At 53.2% G+C, this 20,080-nt stretch overlaps 7 protein-coding genes across 7 annotated transcripts; 3 read left to right on the forward strand and 4 right to left on the reverse strand.

Moving 5' to 3' along the window:
- Positions 1-433: 433 nt before the first annotated feature.
- Positions 434-7,959, reverse strand: An02g01650 (uncharacterized protein; the record flags this gene model as incomplete). Its single annotated transcript, XM_001399269.3, has 2 exons — positions 434-7,607; positions 7,730-7,959. The coding sequence occupies 2 exons, from the start codon at positions 7,957-7,959 to the stop codon at positions 434-436; spliced, it is 7,404 nt and encodes a 2,467-aa protein (XP_001399306.3).
- A 2,127-nt stretch (positions 7,960-10,086) lies between these two features.
- An02g01660 (uncharacterized protein) lies at positions 10,087-10,940 on the forward strand (the record flags this gene model as incomplete). Its single annotated transcript, XM_059746082.1, has 3 exons — positions 10,087-10,265; positions 10,378-10,471; positions 10,584-10,940. The coding sequence occupies 3 exons, from the start codon at positions 10,087-10,089 to the stop codon at positions 10,938-10,940; spliced, it is 630 nt and encodes a 209-aa protein (XP_059606017.1).
- Positions 10,941-10,943: 3 nt separating this feature from the next.
- An02g01670 (hypothetical protein) lies at positions 10,944-11,512 on the reverse strand (the record flags this gene model as incomplete). Its single annotated transcript, XM_059746083.1, has 2 exons — positions 10,944-11,004; positions 11,115-11,512. 2 exons carry the CDS (start codon positions 11,510-11,512, stop codon positions 10,944-10,946), a joined length of 459 nt encoding a protein of 152 aa, XP_059606018.1.
- A 608-nt stretch (positions 11,513-12,120) lies between these two features.
- An02g01680 (uncharacterized protein) lies at positions 12,121-13,675 on the forward strand (the record flags this gene model as incomplete). The annotated part of the gene is made up of 2 exons (XM_001399272.3): positions 12,121-13,391; positions 13,564-13,675. The coding sequence occupies 2 exons, from the start codon at positions 12,121-12,123 to the stop codon at positions 13,673-13,675; spliced, it is 1,383 nt and encodes a 460-aa protein (XP_001399309.3).
- Positions 13,676-13,882: 207 nt separating this feature from the next.
- An02g01690 (uncharacterized protein) lies at positions 13,883-18,010 on the reverse strand (the record flags this gene model as incomplete). Its single annotated transcript, XM_001399273.3, has 7 exons — positions 13,883-13,927; positions 13,983-14,281; positions 14,333-17,102; positions 17,158-17,391; positions 17,446-17,551; positions 17,609-17,725; positions 17,802-18,010. The coding sequence occupies 7 exons, from the start codon at positions 18,008-18,010 to the stop codon at positions 13,883-13,885; spliced, it is 3,780 nt and encodes a 1,259-aa protein (XP_001399310.1).
- A 485-nt stretch (positions 18,011-18,495) lies between these two features.
- An02g01700 (uncharacterized protein) lies at positions 18,496-19,015 on the forward strand (the record flags this gene model as incomplete). The annotated part of the gene is made up of 2 exons (XM_001399274.1): positions 18,496-18,816; positions 18,878-19,015. The coding sequence occupies 2 exons, from the start codon at positions 18,496-18,498 to the stop codon at positions 19,013-19,015; spliced, it is 459 nt and encodes a 152-aa protein (XP_001399311.1).
- Positions 19,016-19,304: 289 nt separating this feature from the next.
- An02g01710 (uncharacterized protein) lies at positions 19,305-20,059 on the reverse strand (the record flags this gene model as incomplete). Its single annotated transcript, XM_059746084.1, has 3 exons — positions 19,305-19,404; positions 19,622-19,694; positions 19,876-20,059. Coding segments are annotated over 3 exons (357 nt in total), but the record flags the coding sequence as incomplete, so codon positions are not given.
- Between the last annotated feature and the right edge of the window lie 21 nt (positions 20,060-20,080).

Raw genomic sequence — 20,080 nt, forward strand, 5'->3', positions numbered from 1 at the left:
TACGGAATGGAATCTCATTGGGTTGGATCGGTTTGCTTTGCTTGGTCTTTTCTACTGTTCATCAGGTAGTAATCATGTCTATGTCTATATTCAAGTTATACGGGTATCTCCCTAGTATTGGTTTGTTTCTGTATCAAACGAGGAAACCTCGATTGGGGGTACATGTGATACTATCTCTTGGGGTCAATCTCCTTTTATTGATGTATCATTTTCACTTCTCTGCTCGGTGTTAAATGCAAGCAATATGTATATATAGTATTGTTATTAATTTATCCATAGCAAAGGTAGAATATTAGCAATTCATCTTTCAATTATCTAATTCTTCATCCAAAAGAATAAAAAAGTGGAGTATCGTACAAGATCACTATCAATGCTAATATCAATACCACAGGCATTCTATCATGCCTGTGAGGTTTATAATGTCTCCAGCCATTCAGTATCCAATAACATCGACGAGGTCGAGAGTATATATCGCATTCTCATCCCCAGATCCAGACGCTGACACCTGATCCGAATCTTGAACTGCAAACAGATTATCCTCAATTCGCACGAGATCACCGTCACCAGCAACATCAAGATCGAGTCCTCTCGCCACATCCAAGAACTCCTGGACAACAGGACCAAGGATCTTCTGCGGGGGCTGTTCGAGTCCCGCAGCGACAGAAGGCTGGATGCTGATTTCTTGCGGATGATGTCCGCCTCGTCGGGTGAAGTAGAATTTCTTTTGGTGACGGGACCAGCTCTCGTTGAGGTAGAGGTTCAGTTCTCGTGCCGTGGAACGCTGGAGATCGGGGAAGAATGGCGGGTTCGTGGCTATAGATGAGGAGGTATCTCCTGTGATGAAAGCTTCGGTGGAGTGGGGCATATTGTACAGGTCTGTGGTTGAGAGGTGTTGGTCGAGATGGCTCGTGGCGAAGGTCACGTAGTGTTGGAAGGCGTGGACCTGGGCGAGGATTCTTTGATCCATGTCGGTTGTTCGGTCTATGTAGTCGATGACTGGCAAGGCGGCTGTGATCATCTTGATGAATGCAGCGGCGCTGAGTGCCACGACAGGATCGTTCAACATGGTGGCATTGCTCGCCATGGACAGGAGGGCGGTGTGTGATGCTTGGAAGATAGAGTGGATGATGTTCACGAGGGATGCCACGCAAGCAGAGTCCGTGGTGTCCATATTGAACAAGAGATCCTGGAAGACGAGCGTGATGGTCTGGATGATGGGCCGGCTTAGAATCCAGCATGCTGGATTGCTGAAAGACGCCTCGAGATAAGCTGGGAACACTGCCTGCAACAAGGTCGCTCTCAGGGTTGGCTTATTGGGAAGGCCAGCCTCATAGGTGTCTGCCATGGATGCGTGTAGCTGATTGACGAGGTAGTCCTGCTGCCCATCGATCGCCGCTCGCTCAGAAACACTTTGAACGAACATGATGAGCGTCTTTGCTACTTTCTCCGATGAAAGTTTCGGCTCGTAGCTCTTCAACCGGGCCACAATATACGTCGGATCACCAGAAGGTAGAGGAAACGACGCAGGGTCGGTAAAGAAGGGGTCGATAGGGCAAATATCTCGACTGTGCTGCTGCAGGAACGCGACAATCCGATGAACAAAGTCCACGTAAGCGCCCTGGACGCTGGCTGCACCGTTACCCAGTTCCAGGTAGTTTGCCTTCATGGCGGACATCATATTTTGGATGATCTCCTTGTACTCCTGCTTAGTAGTGGAGAGCTCGCGGGCTTTTACGTCCTCCAGCAATTGCAAATGCACACGCATGTTGGAGAGGACACTCGATATCAGAGAAACACGGCGCTGGCTTAGATCCTCCAAAAAAATCAGATACTTTCCTTCTTTTCGGTCCCTGGCAAAAGGCAGGTTCTGCAATAGCGGCTCCGCCACCACCTGATTCAACAAAGCTTCTGTTAGGCGATGCTGGTATTTCAACAACGAGACTCGCTCTACCAGACTCGATACCCACATCCCGATCACCTGGACTTTGCAATCTGCCGCAAACTGCGGATCTTTCTCAATGCTGTTTGCCAGGAAGAGAGGCGTGAACTTCCTTGTTTGCATCGTCAATCGGAGTGATGTCCAGGAGTCACCGTTATAGGGACTAAGGTAGCTGTCCCAATGTCGCAAGCCATGTTTGACAAGGGTCTGCGCAATAGACGTCCAGCACTCCACAACACTAAGCAGGATTGCATCTTCAGGACAGTAGTCCTCACCAAAGCAGTTCGATATAAGTTGGAACACAGCAGGATGAAGAATCTTCTCCACGTATTCGACTTCCGGACTTATCGCTGGAGACTCGCCATAGGCAGCCGCAATGTCCGCCCAGTCCCCATATTCTTGGCTGTCTTCATCAACCGCCACAGGGGCACTTGCTTCTTCAGCTGCTGGAGGAGAGTCGCACTTCTGAACGTAAGTGACAATTACTTGGAGCGCATCAGAAACAGTGGTATTGACACGAGCAATCCGGGCGTTAAAGAGACCAAGTAGTGCTTTGATAGGTGCTCCCAAGACAAGCTTATGGGCGTGTTGCAATGTTGGTGCTGAGCGAATAGCACTATTCAGACCGTTGAGCGCGGTCTTCAGCAAGGACTCGATCTGTCGCTGGTTCTGTGCAATCGTTCTCTCAACTAACTGATCGGAGAACTTGTTGCCCGCAGCATTCTGTGATTCAACTTCTTGGCGTGCAAGTGCATGCTGCTTCAAAAGTTCGGACACAAAATAATTATGCCAGTCAGAAAATGGCTCGAGCCCAGCAACATCTTCGTTTGTCGAGAGCTTGAAGCGGACAAGCCTAGCCCAGGAGCGAATACTGATGTTGCATGTCTCACGATGGGAGCTGGCCGGATGGACAAGGTCCCTGATTGTCTGAAGGCGAGGCCGGCACCCGTCTGGAACAGCGTAATACAATGTACACAGGAGATCATGGTGGTTCCTCAGTGCATCCAAGTCCTCCTGACGTATGGGCTTCTCTTTTGGATATACGCGGCCATGGTTTGGCAGCAGACGCCACGCAAAATTGCGAACCTTCTTCTGGTCGTAAATTTTGACCAAGTAACGCAGACCACTTGCAATGATCTTCAGCAGAATGTGGAAACATGGGTCGTCTGCTTGCACTTCCAGGGAAGGCTTCTGATCGAGTTCGTCGAGGAACGCAGGAGACCTATAACCTTCCTCGTGCTTCAGGTTGTACAGAGTGTTCTTCGCGAAGAAATCATAGAGAGTGTCGAGTATTGGCTTGCAGTCTCTCCAGCCCCAACCATTAATGAGATAGAAGCATCTGTGGAACAGTGTTCTGCAGTATTTGTAGTATGAGATCGGCTGCGTTATAGATGTGGCATCATAACGGTCCAGTACTGGACGGAGCAGTGTCTTTACAATGGCCCAGTTCCCGTGGGCTTCCCAGAAGCGCGACCCTATTCGAGCAATGCCAGAAGCATCGAGTTCGTCCAAAGGCAAGGTAGTGAATACACAGTGCCACACCCGCTCTAGCCGGTTGATATCTGCCAGGTTCACCAAGTCATTATCTTGACTCGCGTAGGATTCCGTCAGAAGCTCCTCAAGACACCCTTTTAGTCTATCTGTACCGCGAAGAATGTGTCGGACAATAACATAGGCTTCGGCAACAAGATGGTCGCCCTGAATTCCTGCGTCGCGCTTCTCAGGAGACTCGATGTTTGCTAGCAGCCTGCGGATACTGCTCTGTCCCAATGGGGTCGTGACAAGGGTGATGGTTTGTTTGGCGGCTCGGGTCAACGAACCCAACACCTCCCGGGTAAGTGCATCATCGACAAGGTCATGCCCGGAAATCTGAAGAAGTAGGTACGTAAATACAGAATTGTACGAGCATATCGCTGCCAAGTAGTCTATCTCGTGCTCAGATCTTGGGGCCAGAGTTGTCAGAGTATCATTGAGCTTGCAGACAAGGCTCAGAGCCCGTCTCACGAACCCTATCCTGTCGACGGGGTCGATGAAGGAGAGCGTATCCCTAACATACTTGATCAGGCACTTGTATAAGCTACAATCATTCTTTTCAGTATGCCCCGGTGTTCCAGTCAGTCCGGCATCGTTCTTCTCAATCGTCTCAATCATGCTGTCGAAGACCAAACCTAACTCCGAAGACACCGCGTCATTCCACGAGCCCCAACGAAAAGCTCTATCCCCAGCCTTGAACGAGAGAAAGCCAGCATCTCTGTCAAGATCTCTCTTGAGGAACTCCAGAGAGTGCGCAAACTGCCCACTTCCGAGAAATGTGGTTTGGTGGAAGAATGTGCCTGTAGACAAGGGAAATATGTTGAAGGCCACGCTATATGAAGGTTTAAACCCATGTAGCGCATCAGATGAGCTGTCTATAGGCAAATCTCCATTCTGTAGGAGGGGCTCTGGATCCGTTGATTCTAGAACCAAAGGTCGCTGAAATTGGTTGTCATTGACTGCCAGCCGCTTCGGCGGCCGCTTCTTCAATTGGCGCTGAGCTTGTGGCCGCGCCCCTGGCGGCCTGACATCCGGCTTATTCGCAGACTGACTCGTACCAGTGGTCTGGGCGCCAGCAGTAGCAGGAGATGAGCTGCGGCTTGAGATGAAGCGATCTAAGACCAAGTTACTCTGCCGTGCTTTCGGTAGGTGTTTGTGCCGATAGTTTCGGTCAAGCAAAGAGAGCGACCTCTGAAACGACAATGGTGATACAGGCTTGCCACGAGGGTTTGCTACCTCAAGCATTGCTGGCCGCGGGTCTTGCCTGGTCAGGGAAGTGATAGCAAGATTTCTTCGAACAATCCACTTATTTGGCCGTTGCTCTGGTTGCATCAGCTTGCTGGAGTTAACAGCCGTCTTAGCCACTTGGCCAGGAACGCGAGGTTGTGTACTAGGGGCGTGCTCATCGGCTGTACTGTTGGCTCTGGATGGGAGACCTGACGAAGCATTAACCCTACGGTTTTCGCTCGCTCTTTCGGCGACTCTTCCATGGGATCTGGCTGGCCGGTTCGAAGAAAGAACAGCCAGCGGTTGTCGCCCAGCGACCTTAGCCTTGGGCCGAGACGGAGGCAATTTCGTCTGTCGAAGCCGTCCTTCTTGCCAATCGTGCAGCGACTTATTGGCGTCCTCCGTATCCACGCGCGAACTGAAGTTGAAGAATTTCCGGGTGGGACTTCGTCTCCCTTTGTCCTGACGAGAGCGTGCCTCTCTTGCAGCAATCCTGAGAAAGAGCGGTTGCTCACCGCGGGACCTAGAGACAACATCTGGTGCGTCCAGGATTCCAATCCTAGGCATGCTGGGCGTAGGTCTCTTCTGCTTTCTAGACCCATGGGCGGGATCCGTGAGCCTTGTTTGTCTCTTCATCCGAGGGCGTTTGGGCGCATGAGCTGAGCGCATGCTATCACCCTCCGACGTCGGCCGTTTCTTTCCTGGCTGCCGGGTCTTGGTTGAGGGGGCACGAGGTGCTGGTGGGAGCATGTAATCAATCCGATTGTCTTCCGGGATGTCCTCTCCGAAGTCATTGTCATCGAACGGTTCAAGCCCAAGGTTAGCTAGTAGTTGACGGGAATTGACCGTATCGTCCCCGTCGTCGGCCTCATCTTCATCACCAGATTCTGGATCAGCAAGCTGTCTTAGTGAGGAAAGATTCGCGTTTGAGCCCGATGCCATTGCTGCACTGTTGCTTTTCGTGATTTTACGTGCAACGCCCTTTGCATTTTCCGTCCTGGAATGCATCCTTTCGCGCTGTCGCTGCGTAGCACTCAAGCGTCCTTCTTGTTGTTTTTGATCCAATCTCAGCCATGACGCCGGTAATACCCCTTTGATTCGACGCTGATAGAGTCTGACATCAAAGTCCTCGTTTTCGCTTTCAACTGCGCTTGCATCCTCGGCGTCAGAGTTTGACTGCGTGGGATTCGCTTCCAGATGAGCATCAACAGGTCCACCATCCTCTTCACCTCCAGACCAGTCCATCCCATCCTCCTCTTGAGCTATAGCCCCCTGCCCTGGTTTTACATTGGTAGTCACTGATGGTGGGGTATAACCACGAGGGAATCGAAAAACGTTGGAGGGTCCTGTGGCGGGCGAAGAAGTAACATTCTCTTCCGAACGGGGTGGGCTTGGAACACCGAAGACCGGTGCATTATTTTGACGCATGGGAGATGAATTCACGATTACTACACTTGGTCGTTGCAGATTTCGCGAAGGAGGCCGACGCTCGTGATGAGGCCTTGACACCTTGCGCCTTTTCGGTTGCCGCTCTAGCACGCCAGCTGGAGAGCGACCTAATTGTGGAGAACCATGTTGTAGCGCAGGTTTTGGGGAGTTCCTAGACAAACGTTTTTCTGAAGGACGAGTCTCTATCGGTGATGAGGGTTGAAACTCAAATTCTGCTCCAAAGCTGTCGGACATGGGCTCAGCGGCGTCAACGTATTCTTTGCCTTGGCTCTCATCGCCTGTAGCCCGAGTCAATTCCGGCTGCGTCACTCGTACAGGCTTGACGCCTCCTGCGCGCATCATATTCCGATACTTGGCGTCTTCCAACATATAAGGATGCAACTGGATAGCTTTACGCTCTCGTAATGACCTCCGCGCCGGCGGTGACATTTCCCGCAGTATTTCCTCTGGGAGATCGAGCGGAGGGAGCAATTCCTCAATAAAATCGTTCGTTGGCTGCTCTGCTTGTTCTGATTTCTCCTGGTCACCTTGGTCATCCTCCTCAAAGCGAAGGGAGTCCAGAGACGACAGAGGGGATGAAGGAGTCGAAAGATCATAGTTCCCTTCAACTTGCCGCGGTTGACTGTCGGGCTTATTCCTTGAGTACACATGGAGCGGTCTCCTAAACGGTCGATAGTCGAATTGCAGCTCGTCTTCTGAACTTGGGAAATCCCATATACTGTCGTGCTCCTTGGCTCGTGGGGTAGGTGGTGCGCTACCATTAGTTGTATTCGAAGCTTGCGCAGGGAGTCGAGAGTTATCCTTTTCCTTGGCACGGGGAGTCTCCTCATCCTCAGCGGGTCCAGGCGACGGTTCCTCATCAGCAGTCGTCGGTCTAGCATTAACTATTTCTGCAGGTTTCATTGGCAGGAGAGAATCGTCAATTTTCTCTTTGGCACGAGGAGTTACCTCATCTTTAGAGAGTCCGTGCAACGATTCCTCAGATTTGTCGTCCTCGTCGACGGACTTTGACCGATTGTTAGCTATTCCCGAAGATTGTGTAGGCATGTGAGGGTCTTCAGTATTCTCCTCAGCACGAGGTGTCTCCTTGTCCTCGAGAAGCCCGGGCAATTGTTTCTGGGCTTTGCTGCTCTCATTGGCAGCCTCAGTCGGTGCCGTAGAAGGCCCGTCAGGGTATTCTGTTGGCCTAGGGGCACCATTAAAATTCACAGGAAGAGTCACAGGACGGTCACATTCGACTTTGCTGTCCTGAGAGGTATTTGCTTGCACCTCATGTTGTGCTTCATCCCGTTGATCCAGGGCAGTAGTTTCCTCCACGATAACTGCAACTGCGCCACCAATATTTGCGACCGAATCTTCGACAGCATTGTTCAAGTTTCCTGTCTCTTGGCTGTCGAGTCCGTCCTCCGAGTCCGAGTCCGGTACGAACCCTCGCGCCCGCCATGATTCCATTTGTATCCTAGGCGCGGATGGCCCATCTCCCTAGATATTCATCACCTCGTAACGGCGGCAGGGCCCGAGATACTGCGCACGATAATCTATAGGGACAGACGCGGACGAAAAATTGCACAAGGATCGGACCAGTCAGTTGGGGGTCGTGCCAGGGGTCCAGGTCCACCGGGATTGGTAGTGAAAGTTGAGCGGGTTAATTGACGCAGTGGTTGCTGGTCGATGCGACGCGTCGAAAATGTGGGGGACGCGATGGGGCTTAAACGGCAGATGGGCTGGCGCAAATTTGGCGATTGCCCAGCGGGCGGTCCGGCCGGAGCTTGGCCCAGCGAAGCTCTTTCAATTAACGCTACGGCAATCATTGCTCGCTCAATCTCTCGCGCAGAAACTTTCCGAGCAGCCACTGGCTAGTCTACATCATCATCATGAGTCGCAATTGGATTCCGGCCCTTATGGCCATTGGCATGGGTGTCTGGACTGGTAGGTGTTGGGGATACCCACGCTCACTCTTATGAGCATGTGATTGCCATCAGCTTGCTAATTGTTACGTTTTCCGGGTCTGCAGGATACTATACCTTCCAGCCTGCATTGCGAGAATTACAGACGGAGAAGACGGGTCCTCAGTAAGGCCGACCTCTCAAGTCAAACGTCTTGCATGCCGTTCTTTGCTGACCGGAATGCATCACCGATAGGACTCTGCCGTCGCAAGACCAAAAGATCGCTCCCACACCCACTCCCAGCTCAGATAAGGATTCAAGCAAGCCAGTGACCCAGCCCAGCGAAGCAAAGGCCCCCGAGGTTCAAAAGAGCTAGCTTGCAGATGAATAAGCCGCTTTGTGATGCATACACCGCAACGCCGCTGGTCGGTGATATATAGCCAGAACATCGAAGGCATGGGTCCTTTTGCGAGTTCATGATTGTCTGGAATAGAGAATGAGTAATGGAGCCCGCACTGACTCCTCAGTAACTGCTAGCGGTGACTGGGAGAAATTGTCTTACATGGGCTGCAGTGGGATTACAAACACAGGCAGATTATGTGCAGCTCGAGTATAGCACGAGCTTCCACCACTGTCTCTGTGACTCCACAGCTCATGACCATCCATGGCCAGTAACTTAGAACAGCCATATGAAAATATAACAACGTCCTGTATCTCTACACTACCTTCCATGATCACTGAATGGAAAACAGCTATATAAATGATCCACTCTGTAAATGTACATACTTAACCCTAGTATTATAGAAGCCTATACCCTCCCTAGAAACCTATTTCAAACGCCCAGCTCCAGATGCGCCCATCTTTCCATTCTAGCCAGTTATACCTCTTGCACGAGCTTGCCCGAGCCATTGCCATCAAAGACACGTCCTGCAGGTATACCGAGCCATTCTTCTGGCACACCTACTCGGCTGCCTTCGCGGCCACTTACCCACCTCACCATCGTCGGGTCCGGTTTCTCGGGTTCCGCGACCTCCTGCTCTGCAGAAGCTGCTTCGGCTGTCTCTGCAGCTGGAATGCGTCCTCGTCGCTTGGGTGCCTGCTTCCGTAGAAGCCTGTTGATGGTGTCCATCTGTGAGTCTCATGTCAGCATCGACTCGAAGTACAGAAAAGCCCACCCCGCTGCAGTTTGCAGAACCCTAGATGGTACGTACCTTCTCCTCCTCATTCCGCTTCTCGCTGAGGTTCTTTCTACGACGAGCCATTTCGGCACGACGCATAGCGCGCTCCTCGGCCGTCAGGTGCTTTTTCACCTGGGGTTCTGCTCTCAGTCAGACTTATGATGCTTTCAATGACCATGCGAAACATGAAGACTCACCCATAGGAAGTTGCAGGAAGTCGTTACCCAGGTTTCCCCTTTGCCGTTTGGTCATCTTGCTCAGATCGGCGGTCGGGGTATCGTCATCGCTGTCCAGGTCGTCATCCTCTTCCTCCTCTTCTCCTTCTAAATCCTCTGCGCCACCATTGGCCATCATACTTTCGTCTTGATCGTCTGGCTCGCCTTCAGCGTCTGACTCCAGCTCCGAGAGCTCCTCATCGTCGTCGTCCTCGTCGTCATCATCCAGTTCCATCTCTTTTGCCTCTACACTTTTGACGGCCTTCCCGCTCGGCGCTGCCGCTGCCGCTGCTTTCGCCTGCCGTTTTGACACTGGTGGCTGCGGCGGCGCATCATCCATGTCTAAATCGCCATCGGCATCTACGTCATCGTCGTCTTCACCTGGCGCATCTTCATCGTCGTCCACCTCATCTTCTTCCTGGTCTTCCAGGTCATCTTCATCGCTTGTGTCCACTTCCACAAGCTTCTTTTTGGGTCTGCTGGTACGAGGACCCGTCACAATGGGATTCTCCGTAAAGACATTAACCGAACGTCTGGTTGATGCACCACTTCGGGTGCTACCACTGGTAACTTCACGAAGTTTGCTGGACGGCATCTTTACTGTCAAATGGATAGACCTATGAGTGGAATTCCCGTGCAACTCAGATGCAACGCGTGAAATGGTCACCGCTGGGGTGGAGACAGCAGCCCGGGCGGCAGCTCTCGTAGATCTGGTGTTCATGTTAGCATCCATGCTCGGCTGGTCATCCCGCCCCAAGCGGGAACGTAGTGAGCGACGCAAAAGCATTGTGGCTGCTAATGAGATCCCCGCGAAATTCTTGATGACAGAGAACGCAATGTGCAATGTAGAGTGCAAAACAGAGATACAATCCCAGCCGCACGAATTTTGGAAATAGATCAACCAGAATAAAATAATAAAGCAGGCGCAAGTAAGATAAACTGTGCGACAGGCAGACAAAGAGGGATCACAGATCAGGAGTGAAGCAAGGTGAAACAAAGGTAGTTCGAAACGGATCAAGAGTGAGGAGCAGAGGTAGTGTTATGGTAAAGCCAGAAAATGGATTGGGAGTAAACTCAAACAGAGTAACAGTGATGAGGGGGGGTTATCTGGCTATTTCCCAGGATGACCCAGTGGATGGTGGAATTGCGGAGGCAGGGAAGAGGGGGGAAGGAGATGAGGGGAGTGAATGAGCGCATCTGGAGGTCAAGAGGGATGGGATCCTCTCGATGGGCAGAAGCAGCGCCAGATTACCATCATCCACCGCTAAGAATGACTACGTGGGCCAGTGTTCAGGATGAGCCATGCACTCCGGAAAGGCACAGGACATCCACCCCTATCGCATCTCTGACAGACGCCACTTGGACATCTCCCCGCGACATGGAGCACGAGGACGGGGCCAATGGGAGCATTTTGAATGCAGATGTTCAGGGCCGATGGGTTTTAAGTCAAGGAAAAAAAGGCGCGGTGAATCCAACGGTGGTGCGGTATCTGGCGCAACCCGGACGGACCTAGGGATTATTCCCTGGACTGACCCAGCAGGGGTTTCCCGATGGTGCGCGGGCAGAATAGATGAGGCCTCGGGGATAATTAATGTAAATAAAAGGGGAAGGGGGGGGAGGGGATGTAATCATCTGTTTTCTGATGTTTCGCAGATGTTGAACAATGTATAGCCAGGCCAGAATAGACCAGAACAAGAACCAGACAAGACCAAACAAGATGAGACGCGACAGGGAAACATGGGCAGAGCAGCGAGGATGTGTCAATGCAATACGAGGGCGACTCACCGAGAGGTGATGGATGCTTTCTCTAGTAGAAAGTAAGTGGTCGTCAATGCAACCCCAAGTGAGACCTGGGCTTGGACGACAGTGGCAGATGTTCTGAGTGGACTGGCAGGCAGAGAAGTACACGTATGTGTCGGTACCTGATCGAGCGACCCAAAACCAGAGCAGAGCAGAGAATGAACCGGTTCGATTGAATGCTTCCTTCAGCAGGAAGAATCCTTGAAGATCCGCGGACTTTCGCCTCTTCTTTGCGGCTTCAGCGGTTCTGCCAGGCGGTCGGTATCCTTGGCCGCCTTTCCCCATCATCCAAGTCTCGCATGCAGGGGATGTCCACCGCAACATTTATGCTCAATTTTATACATAATTCTGGCATTTGGAATACTAGATTGGTTATGATCTATGCTTGCCAGCTACTATCTCTTCTGCCATGTTCAGTTGGTGTGTAGTCTTGTTGTAGACCCTCATACAGTGTCAACTCCCACAGTATCTCCATAGATCGGACAATATATATTGAGTGGAGATACTTACTACTGCTATCTAACAGTACCTCCCGAGAGCAATACCAAGTATACTGGGTTGCTAGTAAACAGTTACATTATTACCACCATAGTATAATAGTATCTCTATCTGACAAGACATCCTCTAGTGTCTCGCCCAGTAATCATAGAGTTCAAGTTTCACCACAATTAGCCTTGGTGGCCCTAACCTCATCCAAACTTACATCTCCCCCAAAAGTACCTGTCGTACCGCCCCCATACACACCACCAATACAGCCGAGGTCGGGGCAACCCAAACTCTCTCTCCTCACTTTATCTTCCCTCACATGGGTATCCATCGCTATCTCCTCAGTCAACTTACTCCTTCCACTCGCCTTCTCCTCCTTCCCCCAATAACAACTCCTCTCACAGACCATGGCGGACTCTAAGCCCAAGCCATCCTCAATCCCTCCATGGCAGCAGTCTAACAACGCCTCCAACACTGACAACTCCTCCGAGTCTACCTCGTCGCCGACCTCCGACGACACCTCCCGGTCAACTCTCATCGAACAAGCTTCCAAGTTCCTCGAGGATGAGTCCATTCGTGACGCCCCCACCGATCGCAAAGTGTCATTCTTGCAAAGTAAGGGCCTCCGAGAGGACGAGATCAACTCCCTCCTAGGCATATCAGCGACCTCCACGGCGAGCGATACAACCGAGGAAGAGAAGGCCGCTTCCCCGGACACCACTACTCCCAGCAGCACCGAACCAGCACCAGCACCAGAACCAACAGACAATGCCTCAGCATCATCAAACCAATCCACGCCCTCATCCTCAATCACCACACCTACCCCATCACCATCAACCACAACCCCCAAAACCAATAATACCCGCGACGTTCCCCCCATAATCACATACCCCGAATTCCTCTCCACGCCAACCAAACCACCCCCACTTGTAACCCTCCGCAGCGTCCTCTACACCCTCTACGGTGCAGCCGGCATAAGCGCCAGCTTCTACGGCGCAAGCGAATACCTCATCAAACCCATGCTCTCGAACCTGACAAGCGCGCGACAAGAGTTAGCCTCCACAGCGACAAGCAACCTCCAAAAGCTGAACGAGAAGCTCGAGCAAAACGTCTCCGTAATCCCAGAAAGCCTTAAGAATAAGACCGCGAACGTCGAAAACGACTCATCCTCCACGGACACCGAGTCCATCACCTCCGACCCAACGGAGCTCTTCCACCGCGACGTTGCCACCCAAACAGCCACCTCGGACTTCGCCGCAACTTACAACAACAGCAACAAAACGGGCACAGACAAAGACACGCCCGCAGACCCCACCGCAGCGGTAACCGACCACCTCAAACGCCTCGAAAGCATCCGTTCCCAGCTCCGCGAATGCTCCGACACGGAGAAGGAGTCCGGCACGCTGGAAAGTGGGATGCGCACGCGCTTGAACGAACTGCACCATTACCTGGATGGGTTGATTTATAGTAAACCTGGGTTTAACCCGCTCTCTGGGTATGGGATGTACAGTACGCCTGGGATCGATTCGGGGAGTGGAGCGGCAACAGGGGTGGGGAAGGGCGAGGAGGATGCCATTGCGAACTTTAGGGCGGAGATTAGAGGTGTGAAGGGGGCGTTGCTGAGCGCGAGGAATTTCCCTGCAGGTCGTGGGGGGAGGATCGGGGGTGTGGCGGGGAGGTAAGATGATATACTATTAGGTTTTTAGTAGTATTTGAGATATGATTATGGATGGATGCTGTATATATATAGCAAAGTATACCAATGTTTCGTTGTAAAAAATAGTACTTATCAGGCTTGCACTGTAACTCTCGTTCTAGTATCGCACTATCGACACACATACTTAACGTAGTATTCCTACAGGATTAATGCGCATGAATAGAGTAGTCAACGGTATAGGCTCCGCAAGGCCCAAGAAAGAAAGATACAAGCACAGTCCTACGACTTTTCGATACTATCAATAATAGAATAAACATAGTAAGAACATTGACATTGAAGGAACAATTCGCAAACAGCCCAACCAAGGCAAAACGGGACTGGACAATGAGCAGTACAGTGAAGCATAATAAAAAGAGGACTCGTCTTTCCTTTACATACAACTCATAATCGTTCTTTCTTTGTTTTACTTCCTTTTCCTGTCATAGCCTCTTAATGTGAACCTTGACTTGGATTTACGGGGTGGCGCGGCTCATGCTGATGAGACGCTTCACACCAACCTGTTGATAGCTTATTAGTATGGATATAGTGCACTAGAAAGGTAGAGATACTCACCATCCAGTTGCCGCACTCGTCCAGTCTGTTGGTCATGATGTCGACGTGGATCGTCCGAGCCGTCTCGTAGTCACGAGCCTGGATGGCGCGAGCCAGCTCCGCCATATCCGCAATCGTGTTGGGCTTGAGCAGATCCTCGTTATTGAGGTGGTCGAACAGGATGTTCAACCGCCGTTCGGCATCATCGACCTGTGCCTTGAACGAAGACGGAGCCCGAGACTTCACGCGCTGCATGTCTGCGGAGAGGATCTCATAGACAGGCATGGCGTCGGCCGGGATGTGGGAACGGTCACCAGGGGCTGTGAGAAGTCAGAAACAGAGACCACCACAAGGTATAGGGGATCACTTACGGTACTTAGGCGGGGCAGGTGCGGGCTTCTTCTGCGAGGAAGCCGTGCTTGGCCGGGATCCCGGGGCGGCCTGAGGCGGAGGGGCTTGTTGCGGCGGGGGCTGCACGTGTGGCGGAGGAGTGCTCGGGACATAGTGGCCCGCGGCCGGAGGTTGAGGGGCATACGGAGAAGCAGCTGCCTGCGGGGGCGGAGGGACAGGTGCCCGAGTCTGCAGTTGCGGGCTTGCAGCCTGAGCGGCTGGGCTAGGAGCATACCTGTTGGGAGGCGGGGGCATGGTAGGCGGCGCATTGTATGGAGAGGGTCCCCGAGGAATGGATGCTGGGACTCCCATGGTAGATGCCATAGGAGGAGACTGGGGCAAGGAGGCGTAAGGGTTGGCCGGTGGAGGGGGCATCGTAGTCGAAGCCGGCTGCGCGGCAGGTGGCGAGGTCATCCGTGGGGGAGGAGCAGTGCCCTTCGGCGGAGGGGGAACTGAGGGTGCTCGCTGACCTGCTGGTGGCGGAGGTCCCTGTGTGAGAGTGGGGGACTGGTTGGGGAAAGGAGACGCGACCGTCGCAGCGGCAGGGGTGGACCTGCGTGGTGTAGGAGCTTTGGCAAACCCTTCTGGCAGGTCATTCCATGCGGGCAGATTCGTGGCAGTGGTGTAGGTAGTCACGGTAGGGGCAGGAGACTGGTTGGATGCACGCGGAGGCGGGGGCACACCACCGCCTAGGGGCTGAGCACCGTAAGCAGGTGCCTTGGGCGGCTGATATCCTGCAGGGGTGTAGCTGCTACCGCCAGCTGGGGGCGCATATGGGTTGACAGGCTGCGCCGGCGCGGAAGCGGTAGATGGGGCATAAGGGTTGGTAGCGGTAGTCGGAGGAGCATAGGCGTTGGCAGCCGCGGCAGCTGGAGCGTAAGGGCTGGGAACAGCAGCTGGCGTAGCCGGTGAGTAGGCTCTCTGAGGCTGGAATGCGTTAGGTTGGGGGAGAGGCTTGTTGAGGGCGGCCCTGGTCACGGTAGCGGCAGCGGGCTGCGTTCTTTGAGGGGTTGCCTGTCTCGTAGCCAACTTGATACGGTTCCGTGCAATCTCAGCCTCAGGGTGCTTCTCCGGCACGAGGTCGAGATACTTCTGCGCAACCTGCAGGCGTCCGTGTGTGGCAACAACGTCGGCATACTCGATGTACTTGTCGTACAGCGTGCTGAGCTTCCAGTCCGACTCCTTGGTGCGTTCGGTATCTTCGAACTTGGTGACCTGGCGGAAGATGGTCACCTTCTCAATGAGCCCCTGCAAAGCACGGACGTGAATCGAGAAAGCAGAGTCATCAGCGGCGGTCTCGATAGCCTTCTGCTCGTGCTCACGCAGCTCCTCGATCCAGATCGCAACGACCTTCTCTAATTTGGAGCCGGCCAGGAAACAGAACGAAGCATCCTTGCGCATACCCTTGTCCTCGTTGTTGCGGAGTTCTTCCTCCAGTCGGTCACCGAGAGCCTCGCAAAGGTCAGCGAAATCCTTCTCGTCAGCGAAGGTGCAGAGGGCCGCCATGACCTCCTTCCAGTTAGACAAGTCGGCGTTGTAAACGACGTCCCAGAGGTTCTTGCCGACAATGGAAGCCAGCAAGCGAACGTAGTTGGGGCTATTGGTTTGCTTCTGGAAATAGTGCTCCTGGGCCTTCTCAATGCACTTAGGGCCGCCGCAGATGGCGATCATGAAGGCATCAGAGAGGCGATCTTCCTTGAGGGCAACGTCAAGAGCCTTCTCAAAGTCACCGAGGAGCAACGCGCGGGTAATGCCCGTGTCTGCTTCATTCTCCGAACCGTTGAAGATGTGGAAGGGGTTATTGGTCTTGGCTCCCTTGGAGGCAGCCAAATCGGACAAGAAACTGTCCGCCTCGGGGTTGGCATCAAACATCGACTGCAGGCGCCTGTGCTTCTTGGCTCCCGACCCGCGGGATTCCTTCGCCACCTCCCCGTTGACTTCCTCCTCCTTGTCCAGACCGAGCTTAGACAGGCTATCCGCAGCCTCGTCTGCTTGGTCAGCGAAGCCAAGGTATTCAACCAGTCCCTTGCGGGGGTCCTTAGAGATCAGGGCTTCAATGACCTTCCAGTCAGCCTTCTCCTCATCGGAGCCAGCGTTAGCCGCTCTGCTTTCGCAGATGCTGCGCAGATCGCCCTCCTTGAGTGCGGTCTCGAAGGTCTCAGTCGACTTCCCAACAGCTTCATCAACCTCGAACGGGGTGATCTTGATCTTGGATGCACGCTGTCCCTTCTCAACCAGGTTGACCGAGACGACTCTGCCACCGAAACCAAAGGTGGCGCTGCAGGGCCTCTCGAGCCACTTGGGGGGCTTCGGCAACGAGAAGCTCGAGACCTGAGGCTGAGTCTGCGCCTTGGCAAAGAAGTCCTCGCCATCCAGAGCCTGATTCTGATCAGCGATGGCCTGCGCGGTTTCGGTGCTAGTGTTCTGGATGGTCTGGATAGAGATCTTTCCATCGAAGGACGCGGTAGCGAAGAAGTTAGGGTTGTGCGGGTTCCAGCGGGTCTGGAAGGTCCAGTTGGTGACGACGGGGAATTCGCCATAGGCGTGGCCGGTTTGCGGGTTCCAGCACATCGTACGGTTATCTTTTCCGGAGGAGAGGAGCAGATCGGGATCCTGGGCACACCAGGAGAGCGACAACACACCAGACTCATGGCCGCGGAGGGTCCTCTCTGGAGCGTGCGAATTACGGAGATCCCAGACACAGATCAGGGGATCGGACTCGAGAGGGGTCGCAGTGACAAGTTTCGTAGGCTGCGCTGCGTTAGCCCAAATTAGGAAGCTTAAGGGATGTTCGTGAACGCCTCACCTTCTCCGGATCCCAGGCCACAGCGCTAACTGCCTTCCGGCCCATGTTGTTAAGAGTCAAGCTCTCCTTCTTTGTCTTGACATCCCACACAGTAACAAAGCCTGCACTGCTACCTGTGACCAGGATGTGTGCAACTTTCTTGTTCCAGTCCAAGCATTCGATGTCGTCCGCGCGGGCCGCCGTGCCTCCGAGTCGGTATGGGTTTGCGATATTGTCCAGGTCGGAAATGTAGAGCTGTCCGATCATGAGCCTGATTGTCTAGACGTCTCTCCATCATATGTAGCCTACCTCGCCCTTTGCACCACCGGTTGCCAGCAAGTTCGAGTGTTTGGGGTTGAACTGGAGAGCCTTGACAGCCCCTGAGTGTTTGGACGTTCTCGAGATCACAGCATCACTTCGTAATCGTCAGCCAATTGTACAGCCCCGGTATATAGCACACTCGCCAACTCACTCGGAACCATTAAGCAGCTTATCGGCATCCCACAGATCCAACGAGCCGTTCTCCAGAGCACCGGCTATCACACCCCGCGAGTTATCTTCGGATTCCGTCCACGCTAGGTCATTGAAGCTATCGGAGCGATATAGTTAGCACGCCGGCCTCCCTTATACGGCAGAATGCAGTGTAGATGCAAGGCTTTATTTACCCGGAATCCGTATCAATCTTAGCTACCGGCTGTAGCTCTCCGCCGGTTTCATGGCGGCTAAGTGCCAGATCCCAGAGCTCCAGACATGTCTGATTGGAGAAGTCGACGTCAACAGCACCGGCCCGAGTACCGGTAGCAATCAAAGGCGACGCAGCCCCGGGGGACCAGGCGAAAGTGGCCGTCCGGGGAATCTCCCTCAGACGCACCATGGTGAGAAGTAAAGGAGCGGCGGGAAAAGGAAAGGGTATAGATTAGGAGAGTTAGGACCAGACACGAATTAGAAGGGTCTGGCACCAAAGGTCATAGACAGAAGGTGGAGAAGCAACACTAGGAGCGGGAGAACCAGAAACACGAGCAGAGAAACAACCCAAGAAAGAAACCTCCCCTCTCTATAGGAGAACCGAGGGGTGCATGTACGGTGAGTTGCCAAGTATGCGATCGAGGGCGTCACTGCAATCAACCAAGTGTCCTCCTGGAGGCGCTCGGGGGGGCTGCTGGCCCCTAAACCGCTTTGGGCCCTCGCCAAAACACCCACCCCGGAGGCACCACGTGATATCAGGTTGCTCCGTCCCAAAGTCTAGAGCTTTGCCTAGGCTTTCAGCACAAAGGCCCCGACGCGGTCGCTCTTTCTCTCCCCCTCCTCTCAGTGACGTCTTCCATCCTAGCCCATTTCGGAGATTTGCTACGACCGACCATGAGCGAGAAAGCACGCTTAAAATGTACCGTCTACGTGGGGGGTCTTGACCAGGCCGTGACGATGCAGACGCTGGCCGAAGCATTCGTTCCCTTTGGTGAAGTGGTCGATATTACGCTCCCCAAACCCGACCTTCCGAACTCCAACGAGCTCCACCGCGGTTTTGGATATGTGGAGTTTGATCTGCCCGAGGATGCAAAAGAGGCGATCGACAATATGGATGGAAGCGAACTATATGGCCGGACAATCAAGGTTGCTGCTGCTAAGCCGCAGAAGGACAGCAACGAAGGACTCGGCAGCAAGACAGCTATCTGGGAACAGGTACGCCATGACGTTCATCTTGTCATTATAGATCATTTGCTAATTACGTATGAAACAATAGGAGGGGTACTTGGCCAAATATGCCGTCGACGAGGAAGACAAATTGGCTGCCGAGGGAGGCGAGACCGATGGAGCCGAACGTCAAGATCCCATGCAAGGACTCGAGGAACTGGACGTGGCGGGACCCAAGCCGGAATGAGCTCTACGATAAAATCCACTCACGCCAGGGGAAACTGGCGAAACGAAGATAAAAGAGAAGCCAAGAAGCGGGCGACAGTAATATTGCGATATTACACCATCAGGAACCCTTCGTTTAAAGCCGTACTATTTACACGCGCTCCAACCCTGAGCCTGAGAATTTTCGAGCATTCCATTCTTATCTCTGGCCACGCGACAAGGCCTGACTACCCCGTGAATGATACAGATCGCCGAAAAATCAAACAAAGAATCGCCCATTGCAATTTGAAATCAAATGTGATGGTACATTCTTAGTGCTCGCGGTCCTCGGGGCTGTTGCGGTACAGACGGAGGGTCTTGTCGGTCATGAGCTTGCGGGTGCTGGAGTAGATGGCAGCACCGACGGCGACACTGCGATGGAACTGCGTCAGTGGAGGGCAGATGAAGACTGCGGGAGTGGGAGGGGAGAGGAGGGTAGGAGGAGGCGGTCGGGATTAGATTTCACGGCATGTCATGTAGAAGCCAAAGGATATCAGGAAATAAACATACCCAAGGACCAGACCTGTAGGATTCAAGAAACAATCGTTAGCTCTGCTGTAAACCAATGGCAAGGCGTTAATCATTGAACCGCGACGTACCGAGAGGGATCAACTCCGGGGGAACTCTCTTCAGAGTGCGCAGACGCTGAGAGATAGTGTGGGCTAGAAGCCAGGCGTTAGTCCAATTCCCACCTCCAACAACACAGTTCCATCAATCAAGTATCCGTCCTATGCGCAAACCGGGGAGGGAACCCCATACCGCTCTGGTTTTCCTTCTGTAGCCACTTGTTAGCCACCCTGCCACACGTAATTTTTCCCCAACTTCCACGCCAGCACGGGGGACCGGGAGCCAACTCACAGGAGTAGGAAAAGCGAAAGGCCGGGAGGCCTGCATGCGCAGAACACGAGTAGGGAACATGGCGAATGGCTTTGAGTGGACGGGGGTTGAGGTTGAGTATCAGAACGACTTGAGTGGTGGGATGGCAAGATCGGAAGTGGTGACGGAAGTCTGAGCTTGATGGAAGGGGAGGTTGCACCACTTAGGTAAG

Source organism: Aspergillus niger (genome assembly GCF_000002855.4).
Source record: "Aspergillus niger supercontig An02".
Taxonomy (NCBI): Eukaryota; Fungi; Ascomycota; class Eurotiomycetes; order Eurotiales; family Aspergillaceae; genus Aspergillus; species Aspergillus niger.